Below are 25,116 nucleotides of genomic sequence, written 5' to 3' on the forward strand. Positions count from 1 at the left end.
GAAAAAAATAAAGATTTCAATCAACATAATTGACTTAGATCACCATTGGCTCCTACTTTCTCACCAATTTCTGTTGATTTTTCTCGTGTATATGATATATAAAATCTGACAAATAAAAACGGTGCATGTTTTATCACAAGGAGATATTTTAAGTAATTTTGATACCCTCAATCGTGAAGCCACGTGCAGAAATAAATAACAAGAGGTTTTTATGAGATGGGATTAAAAATTAATTTTTTTGCGTAAAAAAATTCTAGTATAATCTTAATCAGATTCTTGCTCGTATCTAATCACTGCTAAAACTCTCGATAAATAGATATATATTATGTATGTAATCACTGCTGAAACCATCGGTGAATATATACATATATAATTTTTTTAATGAACAATTTTTTTAAAAATATACATAAATTTATATTATACTGTAAGATAAAATATACATCTTGTTCGAGTGTAAATTGTTTGAGATATATATGTTTTACCAAAAAGTTGGACGATGGACCCCTTTCTTAACAACTCCACCAACTATTTCTTTTTAATGTTTTTTTTGTTGTTGAAAAAGAATCGATCCACCAAAACCATTTACACTACAATTTTCGTGTCAACAATTACAACCATTTTTTTTTTGAGGGAAAATAACCTATGGTGGGAAGATATGTAAGCATGACATCACTATTGTATCATCGCAAGTGCGTAATATCGAATATCTTAAAGGTAAAAGGTTCACTTTCATATTTTATATCCAAAATGGCCTTGCATGCTCTAAAGGTTTTAAAGATCAAACATTTGGTTTCAATTTTCAAGGGTGTCACCATAATTTATTTTCTAAAAACTAGGCTTAATTCATAAAAACTGCTCAGTACTCCTACAAAAATTTTTAAAAAAAATGTGACGAGTAATCTCACATTTGCGGTTGATTAATTGGAAACATAGGTTCCACCTTAAAGATGCTGTTCTTGATGGAGGGATTCCCTTTAACAAGGCCTATGGAATGACAGCATTTGAATACCATGGAACTGACCCTAGATTTAACAAGGTGTTTAATCAGGGAATGTCTAATCATTCAACCATTATTATGAAGAAAATCCTCGAGGAATATGAAGGATTCCATGGCCTTGAGTCCATTGTGGATGTTGGCGGCGGCACCGGAGTGACTCTCAATATGATCATTTCTAAGTATCCAACCATCAAGGGCTTCAATTTTGATTTACCCCATGTTGTTGAAGATGCTCCATCTTATCCAGGTTCCTCTTTTACAATCTTTAACTGCATGCTTGTATGCTGATCAGTGATCACTGAGTGTGAGGGTTCATCCCAATGAAAATTTCGAACCCTTTTTCCGTAAACATACATTAAGTCTACTGTGACTCACTAAAGCTCTGGATCTCTTCCTCTTGATGCTCACTCTGTCGGTGAAAATCTTGTTCGAATATAGCTCGAATTGTAGTGTGATTTGAGTACATGACATTAAAGTTATGAAAAATTGCAGGTGTAGAGCATGTTGGTGGGGATATGTTTGTGTGTGTGCCCAAAGGAGATGCCATTTTCATGAAAGTGAGTCTTTTTCTCCTTGATACATGCATGCTTTAACCCTTCCTCCTCGAATAAAAAAATTCATGCCTAATTTTTTTAAAAAAAAATTACCATATTGAATTAAATTATTCTGTGTCGTCTCAAGAAACCAAGTTCCAATGGAGGAGGATATATAGGAACTTGATTTTAAGGTGTGGGACTTAAAACTTAAAAGAATTCCATGATAAGAAGGTGAAATCAATTTCTTACTCTATTTTGTGTAAACACTTGTTCGAAATATAGAAAATTTGAAAGAACGAGGCTCCCGCTAACCACAATGGTGGATGCATGAAGGGGCCGGAGTGCTGTAAATTTCTTTTATGACTTTTGCTTCAACAGAAATCAATAACCTTACATACACCTATGTATTTTGCAGTGGATCTGTCATGATTGGAGCGACGAACACTGCCACAAAATCTTGAAGAAATGCCACGAAGCACTTCCAGAAAACGGAAAAGTGATACTAGCCGAGTGCATTCTGCCAGATGCCCCGGATACAGGGCTGTCCACCAAGAACACGGTCCATGTCGATGTGATTATGTTGGCCCATAATCCTGGTGGTAAAGAAAGGACTGAGAAGGAATTTGAGGCACTCGCAAAAGGGGCTGGGTTTAAAAGATTTCAGAAAGTTTGCTGTGCTTATAATTCTTGGATCATGGAACTGCATAAATGACAGCGTTGACTATATATGCCTTCCTTCTCGCACAAGTGTTGTTGTGATTGAATTTGTGTATGTGCGTGTATACATTCTGCTTAATAAAGTTGTTTGAATGGAGTTTTGAATCGTATAGTAGAATCAATTCACAAGGTGAGGAGAATCTCGATCTATCATGCGATTTGGGATTTTCGTTTGATCAGCGGAAAGAAATGCAATTTATGCTATAGATTGGTCTTTTTTGTCTTGCTTTTGGAATCTTTTCCTGCATTTGGTACTACATGCATTGATTGAATATTTGTCATTTGTTCGTAAGTGTTAATGAGATATGTCGATTCTACGGACCTAACCTATTTTGAGATGTTACTGAATTCATAATTGGACTAAATACCCACTTAATTTACAAATGACTTAATTATGGGTAGAACCGGTGATCTAACTATAGGTAGTCCAACAAATAACGGTGGAACCTGAGCTTTGATACTATTAGAATTGTAAGAATTAATACATAATGTGTATTATGATCTTTGATTTGAGTATATTGATTTTTTCTTTGATATGTTCTTTTATTAGTGATAATAATTCCTTGATCTTCGTAATTATATTTAACAGGCATGCGAGATGAAACATACCTTATGTAACTTTGATTATTGGATTGCCACGAAATACATGGACTCCATGTGATAATATGCGCTTGGATTTTTTGTGTCTTGAACAATACAACGACTGGAAGTATACAGGGTATTTCATCTATAAAGTTGCATAGCTTTTTCCTGTTTTCATAGTTCATTCTTTGTTTAAGCCAGGAGTGGTGGTACTCTTTATTTCTTAAATGCTTTTAAAAGAAGCTATTGAACTTTTCCAGATTTTCTGTGCAAGTTTAGAGTGTGGTTTTGATCTATGTAAAGTTGTTTGAACCGGCTTTTGGTCGTTGCTTGATTACATTGATGTGGAATTACGAATACGTCTGCATGACTGTTTGAAATTCTGTGGTATCTCTTGAAAACAATATTGTTTAGATATGAGGGGATCCAATCTCATCCGTTGTTTTTTTTTTTCCGAGTGATTGCGAAGCTGTTTGCTATTTCGGACGAAAGACTGCAATAAGGAGATCTGTTTCTTCACGCCCTTAGTGAAATGGAAGTATCAGGAGTTATTTTCTGGCTCTCATAGGATGCATATATTCATAGTAAATTCCAGGTTTGTGGGTTGTTGGACAAGAGAGTAAACCAAGTCGATGAGTTGAGAAGGATGATATATATACTGGAGAGGTTGAACTGGTTAATTTCTGCTTCTTTGGGTGAGAATTGTGGCTGTGTACAAAGAAGGATGAATGATAGGACTGTCTGTGAGTTGGAGACCTTGTTTGTTTGGGAAACTTCACATGGATTCGACACTAGTGTTTGCACAAGTGAGAAAGGATATGAAGTTTGTAATGAATGTTTAAAATGCTTTCGAGTTATATCAATAATGTATTATGTGATCATCGCGAATCATTCGGTTGAGTTCAACTTACTTTTAGGGTATTGCAGTCAAGTGTATATCCAACGATCCACATTTATTCTTACATGTGTTGTCCATAATTTTTTTCGAAACTCAAACATTGAATGTAAACTTGAGTTAATATTATAACGCTAGCATCTCATTAACAGGATTACTCTCCAAGCGTCGTGTTTACTTTTTAGAAGTGAATAATGAAAAGAGAAGATGGAGAGCAAATTTTGTAAGAAGACAGAAGAATGGATTTGAATTGACAATAGTAACTCAAACTATGACAATTTATAGTTATGCAGAAATGACAATTTGAATAGAATGGTATAAATGACCTTTTGAAGTGACAGAAGTCCAATAATGTTTTGGACTTGGCCAATTAGTTTGCATATCAAAGCCCAACCCAAAAAGGAGAGAGTAAAGGTCATTATTTTTTTAAAAAATAATAATAAAATAAAGTGACCTTTGTATATGTTTAATACACCAAAACGCCAAATTTTATTTTATTTGTACAAATTTCCTTCCACAGCTCATTTTTCATAAATGTTCTCCATGCTTTTATTTTTGATCTTTTTATTCTCTAAAAACGACCATTTTCTAGTGTAATGTAAATTTTATTGTTATATACATAATGGATGTGTGTGTGTGTGTGTGTGTGTCTATATATATATATATATATATATATATATATACACACACACACACACATACATGTGTGTGTATTGTGTACATACATGATATGTGCATGAGAGACAAAAATGCAATTTCAGTCCTGTAAGTTAGTTAGTTTTGTGTTTTAATCATATAATTTGTCAAAATTTGATTTTCATCTAATGAATTTTATTTTTTTAATCTTTTTTTGAACGGAAGTCAGATATTGAACCTATCGAATAATAGATATTTGACATCAACACTCTCTTACATAACTTATATGACAAAATTAAATCATATGATATACACATTAAAACCATATGAATAAAAATAAAGATAGACGACATCCAATATTTTATAACTGGGTAAAAAATCTTGTCGTTTTCCTAGATTTTGTGATCAAATAATTTTTAATTTGTAAAATTTTATTCTCATCACGTGATATACGTAAGAAATCTTCGATATCAAATAAGCAATAGTTGTTATGATTAGTGGCTTTGGACGAAAGAATGATAAGAACAAAAAAATTCAAATCAATTAATGACAAAAAAAAAAAAGTTTGATAAGTTTATCATAAAAAAACTCAAAATAGGTCAACTTAAATGACTAAAATTGCGAAAAATCTTGATTAAGTAGTATATATAGGTACAATTTAATTTAACATACACATGATATAAGATAGATCCAAAAAACATGAATGTGTAATGTAAGTGATAAAAAAATTGATATATCTATGTGATTTATTTGGTGTCACTATCTATATGGTATATGTACATATACCGAGTGTGAGTTGAACAATCGACTGAAATGATAAAAATCCTTTTGACAAATGAATATGGCCCGCCCGTGTGCCATGTTCGAATTTTTCAAATGATACATTTGTTGGACCACATTAAAGCAAATTATGAACCCAAACATCTTATTGTGTGTGGTCCAAATCAGCCCATGTTACCCCCTAATCATACTTTACCTTCAATTCGGTTCGATTTTCGATTTTTTATTTCGAATTTTTCGATTTTCGGTTTTACAAATATATAATCCGATATCCGAACCATTTTTCTTCGGTTCGGATCGGTTTTATACTGAAATGATTCGGTTATTTCGGTTTTGATATAATTATTTAAATTAATAAGATAAATATATTGTAAAATATAATATGTTATCTTTTTACATGATTTTTTAGTAAAACATTTAAATATAAAGTTTAAATGAATTATATAAACAACAATCAACTAAATATTATTCAAAATAATTCATCATTCACTGATATCATCTCAAAAAATATATAATAAAAATAAAATTATTAATTTAATGAAATTTCGATTTTTTCGGTCGGTTCGGTTTTTACATATATAATCCGAAACCGAACAAAATAAATTTCGGTTTTAACCTTTATATCAGAATTATAAAATTCGATTTTCAATTCAATTCAGTGTTCGGTTTTTTCGGTTTGGATTTTCAATTTTTTCGGTTTTATCCGAAGTTTGAACACCCCTTCTCACAAACACACACTTTCTAAGTTTCAATAAAAGTTGTTATGATGTCTGAAATCTATGTGAACTTTCAGTAAAAATTGTTTTCGACAAATAAAATTTAATTTCGATAAAGAAATCACAAAATTATTGATAAAACTGGTATAAATATGACATAATTTTGATAGCCCTACCTGAAAATTCTCTCTCACATACATACACACGCTTTATAAGGACAATCATCGATCATGAAGTTTCATTCTGCATCATTTCTTTGATTCAAATATAACCATGTTGCTCGTGTTCAAACCAATACATACAATTTTTATTTTGGTACATGAAATTATGATTAAAACTATTTTTCTAACTTATAAATTTCTCTATATAAAACGACTTATTTTTCCTTTTCATCCATCAACCGTATCATATATATATATATATATATCATCACCATCGCACATATCATTACAAAACTCATATATATTTATTATTATTTTTATATCTATCTTATAATCCATCTTAGTATGATTGAAATTTTATTATATAAAATAATAATATATGCTTAGTTATTTAAAAAATACTTGGTCTTCAACGGTATGTGTCACTTCAACAGGTCATTTATACCATTTTTTAAAAAATTGGGTAAATATGCTGATTTATTTTTACAATAATATTTAATAATTTGAAACATATCAGGTGGTGTCGTTGCTTTAAATTAATCACCAATCCGAAAAAGTGTTTCTGATGCTGACTCGTGTCTAATACAATCACCATATTCAATCTTCCAAATAAATTTCAGAAAATTAAATTACAAAACCCTTTATTATGTTACGCTACACCAAGTAATCTCGAATCTGGACTTAAACGTACAAATTAATCGGTTCCTATTATTAAAATTCCCGAATATACCTTAGGCGGTAGGTGCATGTATATGAGTTTGTGGGGATCATTTGAAACTTATATAATAAATGAATATATGGAAATGAAATACATTTTATTAAATAATAAATTATATATATATAAATATACGGTTTATTTCATCCTACTCATGTGGGTATTGTCCCTATGATAGGATGTATGGTCAAGATTTGCCATGCATATATATGACCCACTTTTTTTTGAAAATTGTATTTGTGACAAGATCTTACCCATTAAATGAAATGAGGATAATACCCACGTAAATAAGATATCATCTACAAAAATACACACGTCATTGAAACTTGAACTCACCAACAATTACATGGGGGATATTAATTGTACGATATTACGTAAGCCGTGTCGTAATACGATCGGCGATTAAAAAATCAAGTCAAATCCCAATATCAATGAACTCAACCAACTTAAANTGAAGCAGCGCATGAGGTTGAATAAAACAAATGAATGCTCAATTTGCGAAATCATATAATTAAGTCATCATAAACTCTGCGACATTATTATATTATAAAGTATGCGTTCTCTCACAAAATTAATATAGAAAATGAATGAAATTTCAATTTATTTTAGACTACTAGTTTCAGTTGTTTTTGCAGTAATGTGGAATTTTATTTGGAAAAAATATAAATTTTGTGGAAAATGATCAAAATTTAAAGACCCCAGGAAAATTAAATAATCGCACAAAAAAAAATCATAACCAAGACAAAGATGTGACAGGAGTTTAATTGATATTGATAGTGCTTTATATGCTATTTTATCGTTTAATTTATTCTTCGTGTTTTTTTTTTCCGGCTTAAGCATGATTGGTTTGGTGGTCATATTTTTTGGAAATTTGTAAATTCAATTGATCGTAGTATATATAATATTCATAATGAACAGAGTCATCAAAATGAGCTGGATACATCAAATCGGCCCACATTACCAAATGGTTGGTTTTAGCGGGTTTCTATTTATTAGGCCATCTCCAACCCATAAATCTATTTTGGTGCAGTTTCTGCATCAAAATAGTGCAGTTTCTGCACCAAATATAACATTCATCTCCAGCCTATTTACTTCAAATCTTACACTAAAAAGTATATTCCTAGAATATTCTTTTTGTTTACTATTTATTTATAAATTTAACAATATAATTATAATTAATATTAATATTAGTATTATAATTATAATTTTATTTTTATTAATAGCTAATTTTATTTATTTGATTTTTATATATATTAACTCTAATATTTATAATACGAATTAATACAAATGCTTCATTATTAAAATTGAAATAATTTTAATACATATAATTTATTGATCATCTACCTTGTTTGTCATTTTTATGTTTTTATTCGCATTGTTATTTTTGTGATTTTCAATTATATATTATCTTCGAATTTGTATTCCAATTATGTATTATCTTTGTATTTGTATTTCAATTGGGTATTGTAATTTTAATTTCAAAATTTTGCTGTTGGTTTTTCTGATATTTTATCAATTATATATTTACGAGAGTTAAAAATTTCAAAAATTAAATAAAAAACTAGAAATATTTTTATAAATTTTTTAATATAATTATAATTAATTTTTTTGTGTTTTAATTAATATTATGAATTATATTTTATATCAACACGATTTAATTTTACTCATCAATTATATAATATTATTATTAAAAATATTTAATACATATTTATATTAATTAAAAAAATTAAAATAAAAAAATAGAAAAAGCCCAAACCCAGCGCCAAAATGGCGCTGGGTTTCTCCTCTGCGCCAAATTTGGCGCAGAGGCTCCGTTGGAGGCAAAAACCCTGCGCCATAATAGCGTTTCACGCTATCATGGCGCAGGGTTGGAGATGGCCTTAATGGTAAATACTCTATTGTATTTACTTTGGAGCATATCCATTTCACATATTTTTAATCATGAGAGATGAAATATTTTTGTCTATATTTATAATAAAAATAATATTTTTATAATGAAAATAATATTTTTTCATGTGTGAAAGTGCAAATCATTACAAGTAAAATATATATATTTGAGAATTTAGGATGAAATATTAAATATTTTACGCAAGACGATTTTTTACTCGGGTAAAAATTTTGATCAAAGAGTCCCTCGTGTGTGTTTTATTTACTCCGTGTCCCCTTTTAAAAGTGTCTAATGAATTCATGCAGGATGCCAAATAATTTTGAGAGAGTCAATATATATATGAAATCGGGTCTACTCAATCTATATTTATCATAAATAATAATAATTTTGACATAAATGCAATATATTTCATTAGTAGAGTCAGGTATGAGATTCGTTTAACAAAAATTGATTCGTGAGATGGTCTCATAAAATTTTTTTTTATGTAACATGAATAAAAAACTAAAGTTTCGTTTGGATAAGTACTTATTTTATAAAAGTGTTTTTTATAACAATTTTTTAAAAAAATTTAAAATTTGTTTTACAAATAAATATGTGTTTGTATAAGTATTATATAAAAATATTTTTATAATTAAAAATAATTACGAAATTGTTTGGATAATTATTTTATAAAAATATTTTAATTATAATTTTTTTCCTAATATTTTCCTTGTTGGTGATTTATTAACTGTTTGACACGTGCATGAGACCATGTAAATTTATGCAAGGGACTAAGAAATAAGTTGTTTTGTACGCCACTTTGTTTTATACTTTTATTCACCGTCACAAATAATAATGACAACAATAAAAATAATATTTGACATAAATAATAATATTGTTTTTTAGAGTAGGTCTCTTATGAGATTGTCTCATGAATCTTTATCTGTTAGACGGGTTAACCCTACCGATATTCACAATAAAAAGTAATACTCTTAGTATAAAAAGTAATATTTTTTCATGTATGACCCAAATAAGATATCTGTCTTACAAAATACGATTCGTAAGACAGTCTCACACAAGTTTTTGCCTTGGTTTTATGAATCAAGTCAAATTGAATATTTGTTTCATAAAATAAAATAAAATAACAATTACTATCATCATCATCATCACAATTATTTTCACTTCTCAATATAAACATTAAAATTCTTTTTTCATTCATCGCAATTATATAGCAAAATATCTATATTTAATATCATTTTTTTATGATTTTACCAATATACAATTGTTCATTAAATAACTAGCAACTTCCAATAATTTTTTATATAGGGAAATGTTATTTACGTTCCAATTAATCCTACACCATCCGACCTTTTCAATTCATAAAGAGACCACAATACCTTTTATTACCCTTACTGATTTTTGAAATATATGCACCAAATAAAAAATTATAGTAATCGCTCATGTATTTTATTCATATAATATAATTTCATAACATGAATTTTTTAATCTCTCTAATTTACTTTTTCCCCGATTTCTATAACCAAAAAGATTTTCTAAAACATGCTAATTTTGTATGTTCATATAATACGTATAATTAGTATATTAAACGACAATATATTCAATATTTATTTTAATAAAAGCTTTTTTAAAATAATTGAATTTTATTTATATTTCAATTTCTATTTAAATCTTAGATTATTTTTATCAGCTATTGTGCCATAATTTCTCTATTTTTTAAAAATTAAAATATTAATTTTAAAATTATAAAAGTTAAATCATGATCCCGTCCCACCATGCCAATACTGAAGAAATGTATTGAGTCGGTCGCTACTGCATCCACAGTGATTTTAAGGAATCCCGGTGGAGGAGATTGCTAACTTGTTAGTTATATTAATTACATTGAGAAAAAAAGTATATTTATATTATGGAATTGTAATTGATAAAATGCAAAGTATCAATTAGAGTTTTTTTTTATTGGGTATATTTATGTCAAAAATTAACAGGAGTGATAAAAGGATATTATGGTCAACTTGTTAATTTTAAAAGTAGGTTCGAGTGAGATTAACGAAAATTATAGTCGGTGGTAATGATACAAATCAAATCTTTTAAACCATATAGAAGTCTAAGCACTATTGTTCAATCGTTCGACCCAGTAAAGATAATGATTACACCTCAACATACTAAAATATATATCTCAACATACTAAAATATACAATAATGGTAAAAGGAAAAATTATTTTGTGAAATTTGTTTTTTCAATAATTTTAAGTGTGTGGAAACCCAGATAGAACAATTATTGGCGAACTAAAGCAATTGTTCTTCAAGCAAAATATGGTTAGAATTTATATTTGGTTTAAGTAACTCACACTGTCTAAATATCAAATTCTTTATAAGAGAAAGAACGGGAGAAAAAGATTATTATCAAAGCAAGAACACAAAATTCTATATTCAATCTATTATTAACAATAATTACACAAGAAACACAATATCAAGTGTATTACCCGATGTGACATTGCTACAAAATCTATTGATGCTGATTATGGTGAAATTATCAGTTTCATATTTTGAGTGAAATTACAATATTCATTGAAATCTGTCGCCAGATTTCACTACATGTATAATAATTTATGAGTGAAAAACAGAGCATGATATATTCAAGAATATGGCTATATCAGTATCTACTTTCCATTTATGACCATTCCCTTTCTGTTCCAATTTTTCGGTGTCCACTCTTCTCTTAGCTTCTTCTTTATAGAGACCCCCAAGCCAAACCCATCGATCTCTGTGCTATAATGGCACAAAACTGATCACGCCCATGTGATGTGAGGAAATCTTACACTCCGATATTTTTTTAATCCTCTTTTTATACGTACATGAAGGTGAATCTGCCTTTTCCTATATGTCAGTTTATTAAAATGTGATCAATTCTGAGTTTGAAAAGCCATGAAAGTTTTGACTCGATGGTAGGTTCTCATTTTGTTTTGTGATTTGTGTGGGTTTTTGCTTGGATTTTTTATGAAGAAAAATGGGTTTTATTTTCTAGGATTAATGTATGTGTAGGGGTAACGAAAAAAACCAACTTCTTTTTCTTTTCTTTTTTTGATTGTGGGATGATAACTGGGAACTCATGTGGGAGACCAGGTACAATGGGTGAGGATTGCGATCCATTTTGGGTCTATTGCTTTTACCAGCAAAATTTGTTTTTACATTCATCCAGGATTGGTATTTTTTTCCCTTAAGCATTGATACTGATGATAGTTGGCTTTTTTTCCCTCGAACTCGGTTATTTTCTCGGCATTTATTCTGCTTTCTTTGCTATTCAAGGTTTGGTACTGGAAGGGTAGCAGCACGCTGATTCCTACTCCTAAAAGACTGATTCTTTAGTTGGATTTCAGTTGATTCATGGGTTGAAATCAAGGAAACATGGACTAATGGTGAGCCGTCGTGCGGAAGAATCTCGATTTTTTGACGCCATGGAGCACGTTTCATTGGCATCTGGTTCTCTTGATGATTGCCGTAGTTTTAAGAATTGGGAATATGATGTGTGGATTAATAGTCCTCAGAGTGTGAAGGAACGTCGTAGGAAATTCATTAGATGGATGGGATTGAGCTCAGATGGATTAGAAGGAGACGATTTCTCTAAAGAAGATATTGGTAGAATCATGGACAATAGTGGAGCAGTCCAGAAAACACCACTGAAAACAGAAAACCGGTTGTCTTCGGGCCACTCTTCTGCTTCAATTTGGTCTTACAATGATTTGGATTCGCCTATGGAGGTGGATTTAATTGATGTTAGAAGTGATAATTGTAGTGAGAGTGTATGTAATGTAATTGGATTAGTGGAAAATGAGAAAAACAAGTCGGAACCGTCTCCGCCTCTTCAGCAGTTGGTGGAGAAAGAGCTGTTTGTTAATGGCAGTGCACAAAGAACCACGGATAAGTTGAAAGATAGGTTGTTGAATAGATTACGGTCCATTTCTTGTATGACGTGTAGCGTTGTGAATGATGATGATGTGCGATCGATTAATGAAACTAAGATTCAGAAAGTCAAGGTTAGATATTTTCGAAGAAGGATGAAGAAACTGTCAGCCCTTTTCACAGGACAAGACATACCAGCCCACGAGGGTCCAATATTAGCTATGAAATTTAGTCACAATGGAAAGTACCTGGCCAGTGCAGGAGAAGACAAGTTTGTGCGAGTCTGGCTAGTCGTGGAAGATGATAGATCAGATTTAATTGATATTCCAGATGCAGACCCGTCATGTGTATACTTATTGGTTAATAATGAATCTGAATTAGGACCTCTGGAAAAAGATAATGTTAATGAATCCAAGTGTTTGAAGAAAACACAGGATTCAGCTTGTATTGTCTTTCCTCCTAAGGTTTTTCGAATTCTTGAGAGGCCCTTGCATTTGTTCCAAGGACACAAAGGGGAGATATTGGATCTTTCTTGGTCAAAGAATGATGTACATATACTTAAATTGTGCAAATTTATTCTGATATATTTGATTTAGTTGCATTCAATTAACATCTTTTTTTTCCTTGCAGTGCCTCCTCTCTGCATCAATTGACAAAACTGTTCGGTTATGGCGAGTTGGAGTCGATCATTGCCTCAAAGTCTTCTCGCATAACAATTATGGTACGTGCTGCTAAATACTTGGTTTAGGGAATCACAAAAATTTGAATGTCGTTTTGAACTGATATCTTTTGCCAAAAACAAATTGAACACTATGCAGTGACGTGCATTCAGTTTAACCCTTTGAACGATGATTACTTCATCAGTGGTTCAATCGATGGGAAAGTTCGGATTTGGACAATAAATGACTGTCAAGTTGTTGATTGGACTGAAACTAAGGAGATGATAACTGCCATTTCTTATCGCCCCGATGGACAGGTCTGTTCCTTTGCAGAATAGATGGTGCAAATGTTGTTTTCTCTTTTATATAATAATGCGAAAAGAAATACATGGAAAATTTTAGGAAGGAGGTAGGCAACTGACCCTGGTTGCCATCCTTCCCTTGGACATTAGTACTACTTTTCATTTTGTAATTGTAGAGTACATCAACTAAGCATTTCTTTGTTTCTTACTCAGGGCGGTGTAATTGGCTCCGTTACTGGAACCTGTCAGTTTTTCATCATATCAGGTGCTCTAAAATGAATTCATGACATGTTTCTCTTTTTCGCTATTCCGGTTTCAATCCTCTCTTTTCTTGTTCTTATTTGTATTGCTATGGGAAGAAGGGTCGCAGAATAACCATTTTTTATTTATCAGATAACCGCGTGCAGTTTGAAACTCAGATGTGCTTCGCCAGCAAGAAGAAGTCACCCTGCAAAAGGGTAACCGGCTTCCAGGTTATCGTTGATGCATTCAGGATAATATTTACCCGTTAAGAAATTTGCGACTTACATTTATTCTACTTTTGTTGTTCTGTGGATGCAGTTTTTAGCACATGACCCGAGCAAAGTGTTGGTAACTTGTGCAAATTCACAGGTTAGAATCATTGATGGTATGGATGTGATCAGGAAATACAAAGGTGCATTTTGATTCCTCTATGGATTCATCTTCACTCTATATCTCAAAAATAATTTCAGTTTCTTTGTAACCAGGTATTCGAAATTGTGGGAATTATATTTCTGCTTCATTTACATCAGATGGGAAACACATTGTCTCCGCTTCTGAGGATTCAAATGTTTATATGTGGAACTACAGTGATCCGGATTCAAATTCTTTGTCACAACCGAAATCCATAAGATCATTTGAGTGTTTCTCTTCAGATGTCTCAGTTGTCATACCCTGGCCTGGCTTGAAAATAGGGAACTCGGAAAATGAGTTAAAATCAAGAAAATATGAGAATTCTAAAAACTCATTACCCTTTTCATTATCTGCTTATTTATCTTCTGGCGGCCACGAATTTTTCCAAGATTCCAACCCTAAGGGATCCACGACTTGGCCCGAGGAAAAGCTACCAGTGTCTTATCCCCGAGATATGATGTCTTCCATGTGTAAATCTCAGTACAAACTTCTCAAGGCTTGTTGCCAAAGTACTTCATCCAGTTCTCATGCATGGGGTCTGGTCCTTGTTACTGCAAGTTGGGATGGAAAAATAAGATCTTTTTATAACTACGGGTTACCAGTTCCCCATTAAACACATGGTCTCTTATTGATCGAGAACCAATGCTGCTAAATGTACGAAACTAAAGCTTTAGGTGATTGAGAGAACGACAAGCACCACACCCCTTCGCCTCCGCGTGTAATGTGATAACAACCTTTTATCATTTTAAGGGGCGGACCTAACCCATTTCTCCACAGCTAATGCATTGCATGCTCAAGGAAGTTGGTCGTTTCATAAGGTGACAATCGGAATCTACAAAAAAAAAAAAAAAAAAAATCGCCACAAATTTTTTGGATTTCGTTTTAACTTATAGATCTTTTTGGAGAAAATGAATATCTTTAATGGTCGAAAAGGTTGGGAGCTTCTTACTGTTATATTGAGTTAATATTGTATTNAATGTGTGGAAATGGTGGTGGGACCTTGGCCATTTATTCAGAATATGAGATGTGGGACTCGACCAGGGAATGGTGGTGGCGTATATTGGCGTTGAACGAATGAGTGGGGATTGCAATCTTTATGGTTTATTTGGTTGGTCTGAGTCATTGAGGTAATGGATGATCAGTGGCTCCGCCACGAGTTTGCAGTGTCTCCTTTAAGAAACTTGCTAACATGTTATCGAATCATTGTTTTTCCCATCTTTGAAGAAGGGGGCAGATTTGATTAGCTAATTCTGTTTGCATGGACCATTGGCAATCAAGACATATTTGGTCATTTGTTGTGACATGTATATGTTAGGCATGTAACTAGATTTTTCTTTTTTCGAGATTATTCTATGCTACATTATGAATATTTCTCTACATATTTCAATATCACTAGAAGATATGTACGTGCGTTGCACGTGTGGAACATACAAGGATGATATGAGGAGAATAATTCTCACTATCTTTTATTTTTCAATAATGGGAAGACGAATGAAGATTAGTTAGATTGAATAAAATTAAATTATTAATAAATATTAAGGTCATATAAAACATATGTTTCCCATTTAGAATAGAGATATTTTTATACTACTTATGTATCGACAGAGATATATGATTGAGAAAATATGTTTGTATGTAAGTGATTTCAATGCAAACATTTAAGTTATTTAATCAATTTTCGATATATAATGCTAAATAAATATTACTAAATAATATATTCTATTAATCTATTCAATATACGACTTTCATTTGTGACCTTACTATTTTACTTTTTGGTTTTACAGTTTGTCATGTTCATGATGTGATTTAAATCATTTTTTATATTAGTTTAATATGATCATTAATAGTGTACTTAACTCAATCAAACTAATTATTATGTTAATTTATTTTTAAATTTAATTTTAATTACTTAAATTTATACATTGCCGTCAAATTCATGAAAAATCTCTACCATATTAATGATAAGTGATAATGGGAATACGATGGTAGATGAGTCGGATTGGAATAAAAATAAATTATTAATAAATATTAAGGTCATATAAAACTTCTTTCTCCCATTTAGAATAGAGATATTATAAGACTCTTTATGTATCAATAGACACGTGATTGAGAAAAATGTTTGTATGTAAGTGATTTCAAACACTGTTTTTAAGCTATTTAATCAAATTTTTATATGTGCTGCTAAATAAATATCGCCAAATAATATGCTCCATTTGATCATTTTGTGTTATTGCAACGAGAAGAGTTTTTTTAACCTAGGGTTAACATGTTTATTGTTATATGTCATTTGTATTTATCATGTTTTGTTTGGATAGCTTATGTGATTTGTTTGTTTACCGAAAGAAAATAGAAAAAAGACCACATATCCCACAAAATTGGTTATTTTTTAATTTTTTATTATTGAGATATTTTGTTAATTCTAAAATACGTATTGCATGTTTTCTGTTTGCTTAGATTACTTAGTTTGAAGTGACATAGAAAATATTAAAAATGCTGAAAGGTTTTTTCGTTTTTACCTTATGTCTCAAAATATTAAGAGATAATAGTTTTTATTTATTGGGGCAAATGCATTTCCAAACTTCTGCCTATAAATCAATATTCAAAATTTTTACGACATTATTATATTTTTATTCAAAATTTTTTATTTATATTGATAGAGGGTATTTGAATTCGAGTTTTTATATGTTTGTTTATATTATTTTTGTAGTATCACTTATTGTGAAAATAATAGGTGGATTTAAAAAAATTGGTAGATCTAGGACCTTTTTGGTGGACGACAAACATAGATAAATTGTTAAAAAAAGATAACATCCAATAAATTTTTGGCATGCGATTTTGTTCTAATTCAATGAGTATGCATGATTATAAATTTAAATTATATCCCAAGTTAACATATGCTTTGTTATTACCATATATATTTTGGCAACGGTATAATATTTTTCTTTAATTAAAGAAAAATTATGTGACTTCGTATTATATTTTTACGACTATTTTTCTCAATGGTTTTATTAAAGGATTTTTTTTCATGATGATTTTAAGACACCATATTCTTTTGTGTATTTTTTTTAAAAAAGAAATAGATTATCTATTAAACAATGACGTTAATAAGGCGTCATCTCTTTATTTGAAAAATATATTGGAAAATTTATACAAATTGTTAATAATATGAGTTAATATTTTAATTTGAGAATGATTTATGTTTTTTGTTGCTCGTATATATTTCAATTTTTTTTGTTATTATACTAAATAAATTATTTTTAAACTTTGAGTTATCGTTTTTTTCTTATTGAGGTTGTTTGTGTGATGATTTTTTTATTCATTTTGGTTAGTATTGTAAACGGTCATTGATTTTTCTGATATTCTATGATGTACTTTGTTGTTTATATGAAAATAAGTATATAATGTTACAATATTCTGTCTAAATATAAAAATATTTATTAATATGATCCATAATCAGAACCATAGTCTTACTATCACTGTTACACTTATTTTACATGAACCATAATTTCTAAATTTCTCATGATATATTTTGAAGTTATAAAGTTCTTTATATAAATCATGTCCTAAAAAAATAGCTACAAGTTCTACAAGTATTATCGATGAAAATTTGACATGACATAAAACATGAAGATAAATGTAACTTTGTTAAAAAAATTTATTTTTCGAGGGAAAAATATTTAAAAAAACATAAGAAAATTTTAAAAATCTTATCATCATTTTGAAGTAAATATACACGTAAAATTTATTTGTTTTTACATAAAAACGATTTGAATTCATTTTTATCTCTTTTTCTATCTCTTTGATGTATATAAAAGTAATTATTATACATAAAATCAATCTAAATAATTTTGATTCTTTTGAAGTGTTTTTTTATGGTACCAAACAAATATTTGTGTTTGTCAAGCATAGGATTTTACGATTTGGCACATTGACACCCACGTCACTGCAATCTCATTATGTTCACAATTAGCTTAGTATAGAGCTTTGCACGGTAGATCACAATTATAAGAAATAAAAACCGTGTCTTGGGTAAAAACCAAACAAAAAATATATTTATTAGTATTGTTCCGAATTTCAATAAAGATATATTTTTTTAAAAAAAATAGAGTGCAAATTTCATCACAAAAAATGAAAACTAAACTTCATTTTGGCTTCAATTTATTTTAAATTTCATTAATTAATAGATGAAAAACAAAAAAAACAAAAATATTTTAAATTCTATTAATAATTAATAGATGAAAAACAAACAAACATGTATTAATGATTATTATTAAATGAAAATAAGTAAATACATACAAATTCACAATTCAAACTCTCATAATAGATAATAGATGAAAAACAAACAAACAAAAATATTTTAAATGTCATTAATTAATAATTAATAGATGAAAAACAAAAAAAACAAAAATAGTTTAAAGTCTATGAATAAGTAATAGATGAAAAACAAACAAACATGTATTAATGATTATTATTAAATGAAAATAAGGACAAACATGTAAATTCACAATTCAAAGTCATATATTTATAATAGTAATAGATTATATCACGTGAGGCTCTCACATTTTTATAGAATAATCCAAGGATAACATGTGACCACATCATAGAAAGATAAATATTTCCGATGAAATAATTTTTTTGGCGATTCTCATTTGGAAAATTAAAAGCCCAGTTTAAAACAAACCCATTGTTGCAAAACTGACAAACATAACAAACCGGTAAACCAGCCCATATCGATACCACAATCAGTCACCGTGTTATGTGTTTGCACTCAGGAGTGTAAACGAACTGAATCGAGTAGAATATGACGAAGATTTAAAGGTTAGAATTCGGCTCGAATTAAATCTATTCGAGTTCAAGCTCGATTCGAATTTGAAAATTTTGAAATTTTTGCTTGAATTCGGTTCGAACTAAAGTTCGAGTGCGGCTCGAAAAATTCGAACATATTCACGAATTATTTGAATTGTTGCTGGAAAATAAGCACTCGAAATTTATTTATTTAATATATAATTATATTATATTAATAAATATTAAAGCTCGGGAGCAGCTCACGAATTATTGAATAAAATATTTTAAGTTCGAGTTCGACTCGAAAAAAGTTCTAGTTTGTCTTGAATTCGATAAATTCAAATACGAATAAAATATATTCGAATCGTCTCGAAAAGTTCACTGACAGACTCAGTTCATTTGCTCCCCTAATCTGCACCACAAATAAGAACAATCACATGAGACTACTAAATTTTTACATATGTTGTGTGCTTGTACATTTTATTTTTATTAATAATTATAGCTCGAGTTAAATTAATATATATTACGAACAATTTGTATTAAAAATATTAATAATTTTTGTGTTATATTTTGTATAATTATTGTGTCAATAATGTCCTTTTTTTTATAATAAAAACGATGATATAATCTATGTGTGAGAAGATGGGATTATTGTGATTTAAATATTATTTTGCTAATCAATGTTAACCTCGTTAACGGTTGGGTAAAAGCCTCGTCTCACAAATTGATTAATGTGACGGTCTGATGAGAGTTTTTTTAAATTAGTTTTAATATTTTCTTAAAATAAAAATATATAAAAGATATTGTATGTTTATATCAATATTCTAAAAATCATTTGATGACATATCATGTATTTTACAATAAAGAAAGAAATATGAAATGTATTTTATAAAAAGTGAAGTGTAAATAATACTCACATAAATTTTTGCACTGATCATATCATCTAATTTAATTTAAGGACAAAAACTTATGTGAGATAGTCTCATGGGTCGTATTTTGTGAGATGTATCTCTTATTTGGATCATCCATGAAAAAGTATTACTTTTTATGCTAAGAGTATTACTTTTTATTGTGAATATCGGTATGGTTGACCCGTCTCACATATAAAAATTCTTGAGACCTTTGTGATATTTTTATATATTTAATCATATATACTCTTTAAAATATTAAATAAACTATAAATTTTTATGTGATATTATATTTTTCAAATTTTTAGTGAATAATTTTATCATGATATTTTAATACATTGATTGTCTATACATAGATGTTGTTGTTATTTAATCATAACTTAAGTATAAATAATTTTTAAAATATTCAAAAAATAATTAAAAGTTTTAATCAAAATTTTCATTTAATAAATGGTTTTTTTTATTTTTTGAGAAATATTTATTTATTATTTAAAATTTTAACATACAATTAATATATGAATTTTTAAAATATTTTCCATTATTTTTTTATTAGTAACAGTGCTGTGTATCAAAATATCAAATGTAACAATAAATAATTCAATTTAATGACATGATTGTTATAGTTATTTAAATATAATTTCAAATTATATATAAAAAATAATATAATAATTAAATATATTTATTATATCAATAATTTTAAATAATTATTTAAATATTCGAAATTATTATTTTTAATATTCATATATAATTAGATATATGTTATGAAAAACAGAAATGTCGCATTGCCTTTATCTGGCCATAGAACTATGGATAAGGCAATTGCAAGAGAGAGAATGCTTTTATTATAATATAATATTTATTTTATATTGCATTGCAATGTCGTGTCTTGTCCCCGACGCGGTGCGAATGTTGGAAGCATGGAGGCACACCAGAGGGCGAGAATGGCGGTATAACCAATTACTAAATTCCAAGGTCAAACCCAAAAATTAAACCCTATTTTTCTGCTGCTTTTTCACACACGCACAATAGATGAGCAACTTTACATTTGCACCTTGAAATCACAGTTGAGTATTGAGAACTTTATTAAAGGTGGATTCTTTATTTATTGTTTCTTTCTTTGCGTGTGTATGTGCTGTTATTTGTCTGAATCGGGTTAGTGAGTGATTCCGTGTATGGTTAATCTGTTTTTCCTGCGGTAGTATGTAAAAATCGAAGTCGATATCTTTTCGCTAAGAACTTTAGAAGGTGGGTAAGGCTTATTTGCTGTTCTTTCCTTATTTGATTAATTTCTTTTATTTTTGTAGTTAGTACGGGTTTTTTTGATTATATAGAAGAAAATAATGTTCTTTCCTGTTTAGAGAATGTGTTTTTCCGTACAAAAAGGACAAGAATCACCACCCAAGAGTGATGCTGTTTGTTTGACGGATTTGCAGAGTATTGAAACGTTCCCTTCCAAGATTTGCATGATGGGTCATCTAAATCTAGAAAATCTGAACCGCCCACTTGGTGGTGGTGATGAAGATGACGGTGGTACTCGCTGCGCCGACAGTGGTGTGGGGCATACCCATGACAGCGGCGCAGCGAACGAGGTGTTGAGCAATATATACCGTAACGATGTCTCGACTTCATGTGTTGGTAGCTCTACAGCAGGTTATAAATTGACTGATTTGCAAACATTTGACATTTTTCATTCTTTGAATTCCACAACTGCATCCAATTCCTCAGGCAAAATAACATTATAATTTATCTTATTTTTTCCTGGAAAGAATTATTTTTCATCGAATCTTTTGTAAATTATGAACTGTTGATGCAGGAGTAATGGCTTCGAGTGTGGGACTAGCTTTTACATCTGTTCAATGGAAAGAGCTTGAGAGGCAGTCTACGATCTTTAAATACTTGACGGCCTCTCTGCCGCTGCCTCATGATCTTCTCTATCCACGTTCACTAAATTCTCCTGCTCCATCTTCAGACCTTACCATTAACTGTAATTTTTTTTGTTTTGTTTTTATCCTTTTTTGTTGTCTGATTTGATTTGGGTTTTCTTCGATTTAAACCATTCCATAATTTTGACGGCAGTGTTGAGTGGCGGAGAACTATGTAATGCTAGATGTTTCAAGAATAGAGATCCGGAGCCAGGGAGGTGTAAGCGAACAGATGGCAAGAAATGGAGGTGTTCAAAAGACGTGGCCCCGATGCAGAAATACTGTGAGCGTCACCTGCACAAGGGTCGTTTGCGTTCAAGAAAGCCTGTGGAAGTTCGAAACAATAGCGAAGTTCACAAGAAAACAGCCCTTGAACAAGGCCCTCTTCCCACACTTGAAGCCTACAGCACTGCATCCCACCAGATTTCTACTCAAAATGAACCCCATCTGTTGTTCAATCCTATAGAATCTGACAGGTTTGTTTATCATTTGGCAATTGGTACATGGCTTTTGTCTTTGTATTCATTGATTTACTCGTACGTTTAAAGGAATGCTGGCTTGATGGAATTCGGGTCGCCTGAGGATAAATGGCAACACTTGATGAAGAAAGCGAATCTGGATTTTTTGGCTAATGAGTTCTCCTTCACTCGTAGTTCCAATCCCATTTTTTATCAAGATTGTGTTGAGACTTCAAATCCATTCCCTTGCTCTAATTTCCAGCCACATACTGGAGTAATCAATGCTTGGTCAATGGATAATTACAAAAGCAGTAAAAATGGCAATGCCACATCCTGGCCTGTGTCCCTCCATCATTGGAATTTGTCCCCTTCACACAATTTATCCATGGGTGTGGCTTCTGGAAATGCGTTGGATGGAGAAACTAGCAAGTTTGAAATTGAAGATGGTCTTAAAGATTCTGATGAGTACGTCACAGACACAAGATGGTTACCATTTTCTCGAGGAGGGCCACTTGGAGAAGCTTTGCAGCCATCTTCTATTGGGGTTGAGGGATCAAATCCATCTTCTATTGGGGTTGAGGGATCAAATCCAGCTTCTCCCTATGATTCTGTCCACACCACAGCTACTACAGTTTCATCCCCGTCAGGGGTTCTTCCTCAGACATTGTTCTCACACTCGGAGAACAGCGTTTGCAATAGTCCAGCTGGTGCTGCGCCTTCCTTGGAATATGCATTTCAATGGTTCAGTTAGTGTCATGCGAATCTAAGAAAATGCTCTTTTTCTCTCAGTTGAAATTGTTTTCCATTTTTTTGGTGATTCTTTATGAAGCTATTTACTCATTGATTAGTGAATTTTGGACTTTGTTCTTCGTTCATTGCATTGCAGAGTTTGATCCACTTGCTTGATGTGCTGAGTTGACCTTCATATTTCCTCCAACGGCGAATATTTGGCGAGTGGGGGCGGGTTTGCCATCCCCGTCCTGAATTCCATCCTCACCCCATATTCGTCCCGATCCCCACTTTTTCGGGTTCGGGGAATCCCCAAACCCGAAACTTCGGGGATCAACTCCTCGTCCCCATCCCCGTTTCAAAAATATTAATATGACAAGACGATGACTGATTCAGAGATTTTTTCAAACCAAAACTTATTATTATCTATTATTATTAGTGATAATATTAATATTAATAATATTAATAATATTTTAAAAAATAATAATATTATTATGTTATTAATATTAATAATATTATTATTTTATTATTGATATTATTTTCGGGGCGGGTTCGCGGATGAGAATAGTAATCTCATACTCTCTCCGAACTACATCGGGGATTTAAAAAAATCCGCGACGAACTCAAACCCGAAAAAATCATTTTTACTCATCTTCGTTTCGGGTTTTCTCCGTAGAGCCTCAAAACCAAGAGAAAAGTTGTCATCCCTACTTGATCTCATATAATATGACATTAAAACAATATAAAATTCATCATGGTTTAGATCACATTTATTTTCAAGATTATTTATTTTATTTTATTGATTTTTTAAAAAAAATATATTTATTTAAAAATTATATAATAATAAACAATTATCAATTTAAATATACACCCATTTTTTTGTCATATTCATAAAAGTATAAAAAAAATATTTCTTATCAAAGCACGAAAACAATTGTAATTGTTTTCAGACTATTGAAACAATAATAATGATACTCACGGGAAATTTAGGTTCCGATTCCGGCGAGAGTCACTAATCCAGGTTTGAAATTGTCCTGAGCCTGAAATCACAAATAAGACCNATGCCGACGCTGGCCCGTCCGTTCCACAGAAGAGCAAGCGCAAGATTTCTGAGATCTCGGCCACAACGGCCTCCTCTCCGGAAGCACCCGAGTCGGATGATGGGCCTATCACCGGGCCGAGTATACACCCTTTATACACGCCGGAGTCGGTCATCGTTGGTCGAGGTCCTTCTCATTTGGCTCAGAAGATATTGTATCAACTTCCTTCCCACGCAGATGCGACGTTCATGAGTTCACTGGGATGGTCTGATCTTACCCGCCGGACATGCAGCAGTATCGCTGAGGTATACTTTTCATTCTAGATTCTAGACTGATATTCAATATATGCTTGCTTTTCTTGTCGTCTTTTCACTCTTATCTATCTTACTCAGGGCATGATGTACTTAGGGGAGTTGGTGGAGCGTGCCAATGCCACCCGGTCCAGCGCTTGCCATGACTTACGCGAAAGTAAGGCTCTTTGCGACCAATTCCAGGCGACCCTAGATGAAGCGAAAGCGACACACGTTAAGGAGCTTTCGGAGTCCCAAGATCAATGTGACGAGCTCTTGAAGGAGAAACAGGAGTTTCAGCGACTGATAGAGGACCACGCCAAAGAGAACCAGAAGCTGAAGGAGGAGTTAAAGAATTCGCGAGCTGAACTTAAAGACGTCAAGGCGCGACATGCTGCAGAAGCCTCCTCCTTCAAAGAAGACTTTCTCAAATCTGAAGAATTCGTTGAGATCTGTGGCCCGAGAGCTTTTCACTACTTAGAGGTGGGTTTTGAGGGTGCAGTTGACCTTTTCAAGGCTCAAGGCTACCCTCCGGCCGGCGCTCCCACTGATTTCATCAGCCTTGAGGACTTTGTAGCGAGTCTCCCTCCTGATCTCTAGACCATTTTTAAAAAAAAAAAAAACTTGTGTTATTTTCTCATTTATGCAGACATTGTAGGCCTTCGGGCCATATTCTGTTACTTTCTGCACTGCTTTACTTTCCGTAGTATTATGCAACCTTTGTGAGGTTTACATTTGGTTATTTCTTTTTGCGCACTTTTGGCATGTACGAACTTGTTTTCTGTCGTATTGAGTATTTTGCGTTCGCATTCACTGCTTCTTCTTAATTTATCTCTGTTGCCTTTAAAT

The 25,116-nt window shown here is 31.2% G+C and overlaps 3 protein-coding genes across 9 annotated transcripts; all 3 read left to right on the forward strand.

Moving 5' to 3' along the window:
- The first annotated feature begins 909 nt into the window (after positions 1-909).
- LOC140990433 (caffeic acid 3-O-methyltransferase 2-like) lies at positions 910-2,475 on the forward strand. The gene is made up of 3 exons (XM_073460112.1): positions 910-1,244; positions 1,490-1,554; positions 1,949-2,475. Exons 1-3 carry the CDS (start codon positions 992-994, stop codon positions 2,243-2,245), a joined length of 615 nt encoding a protein of 204 aa, XP_073316213.1. The 5' UTR covers positions 910-991; the 3' UTR covers positions 2,246-2,475.
- Positions 2,476-11,272: 8,797 nt separating this feature from the next.
- Positions 11,273-15,058, forward strand: LOC140990631 (uncharacterized). 5 transcript variants are annotated; one of them, XM_073460417.1, is made up of 8 exons: positions 11,273-11,481; positions 11,998-13,068; positions 13,151-13,241; positions 13,339-13,496; positions 13,695-13,746; positions 13,875-13,954; positions 14,043-14,136; positions 14,210-15,058. In XM_073460417.1, exons 1-8 carry the CDS (start codon positions 11,476-11,478, stop codon positions 14,746-14,748), a joined length of 2,091 nt encoding a protein of 696 aa, XP_073316518.1. In that variant the 5' UTR covers positions 11,273-11,475; the 3' UTR covers positions 14,749-15,058. The 5 variants fall into 5 exon arrangements, with proteins under 5 accessions (XP_073316518.1, XP_073316520.1, XP_073316519.1 ...); XM_073460419.1 differs by having other exon boundaries at positions 11,274-11,565; positions 11,927-13,068; XM_073460418.1 differs by having other exon boundaries at positions 11,274-11,565.
- A 5,595-nt stretch (positions 15,059-20,653) lies between these two features.
- LOC140990210 (growth-regulating factor 7-like) lies at positions 20,654-23,114 on the forward strand. 3 transcript variants are annotated; one of them, XM_073459794.1, is made up of 5 exons: positions 20,654-20,800; positions 21,262-21,553; positions 21,642-21,812; positions 21,905-22,226; positions 22,299-23,114. In XM_073459794.1, the coding sequence occupies exons 1-5, from the start codon at positions 20,705-20,707 to the stop codon at positions 22,957-22,959; spliced, it is 1,542 nt and encodes a 513-aa protein (XP_073315895.1). In that variant the 5' UTR covers positions 20,654-20,704; the 3' UTR covers positions 22,960-23,114. The 3 variants fall into 3 exon arrangements, with proteins under 3 accessions (XP_073315895.1, XP_073315896.1, XP_073315897.1); XM_073459795.1 differs by having other exon boundaries at positions 21,262-21,478; XM_073459796.1 differs by lacking the exon at positions 20,654-20,800 and adding an exon at positions 20,828-21,073.
- Positions 23,115-25,116: the final 2,002 nt, after the last annotated feature.

This window comes from Primulina huaijiensis, chromosome 12 (assembly GCF_012295235.1).
Source record: "Primulina huaijiensis isolate GDHJ02 chromosome 12, ASM1229523v2, whole genome shotgun sequence".
Lineage (NCBI taxonomy): Eukaryota > Viridiplantae > Streptophyta > Magnoliopsida > Lamiales > Gesneriaceae > Primulina > Primulina huaijiensis.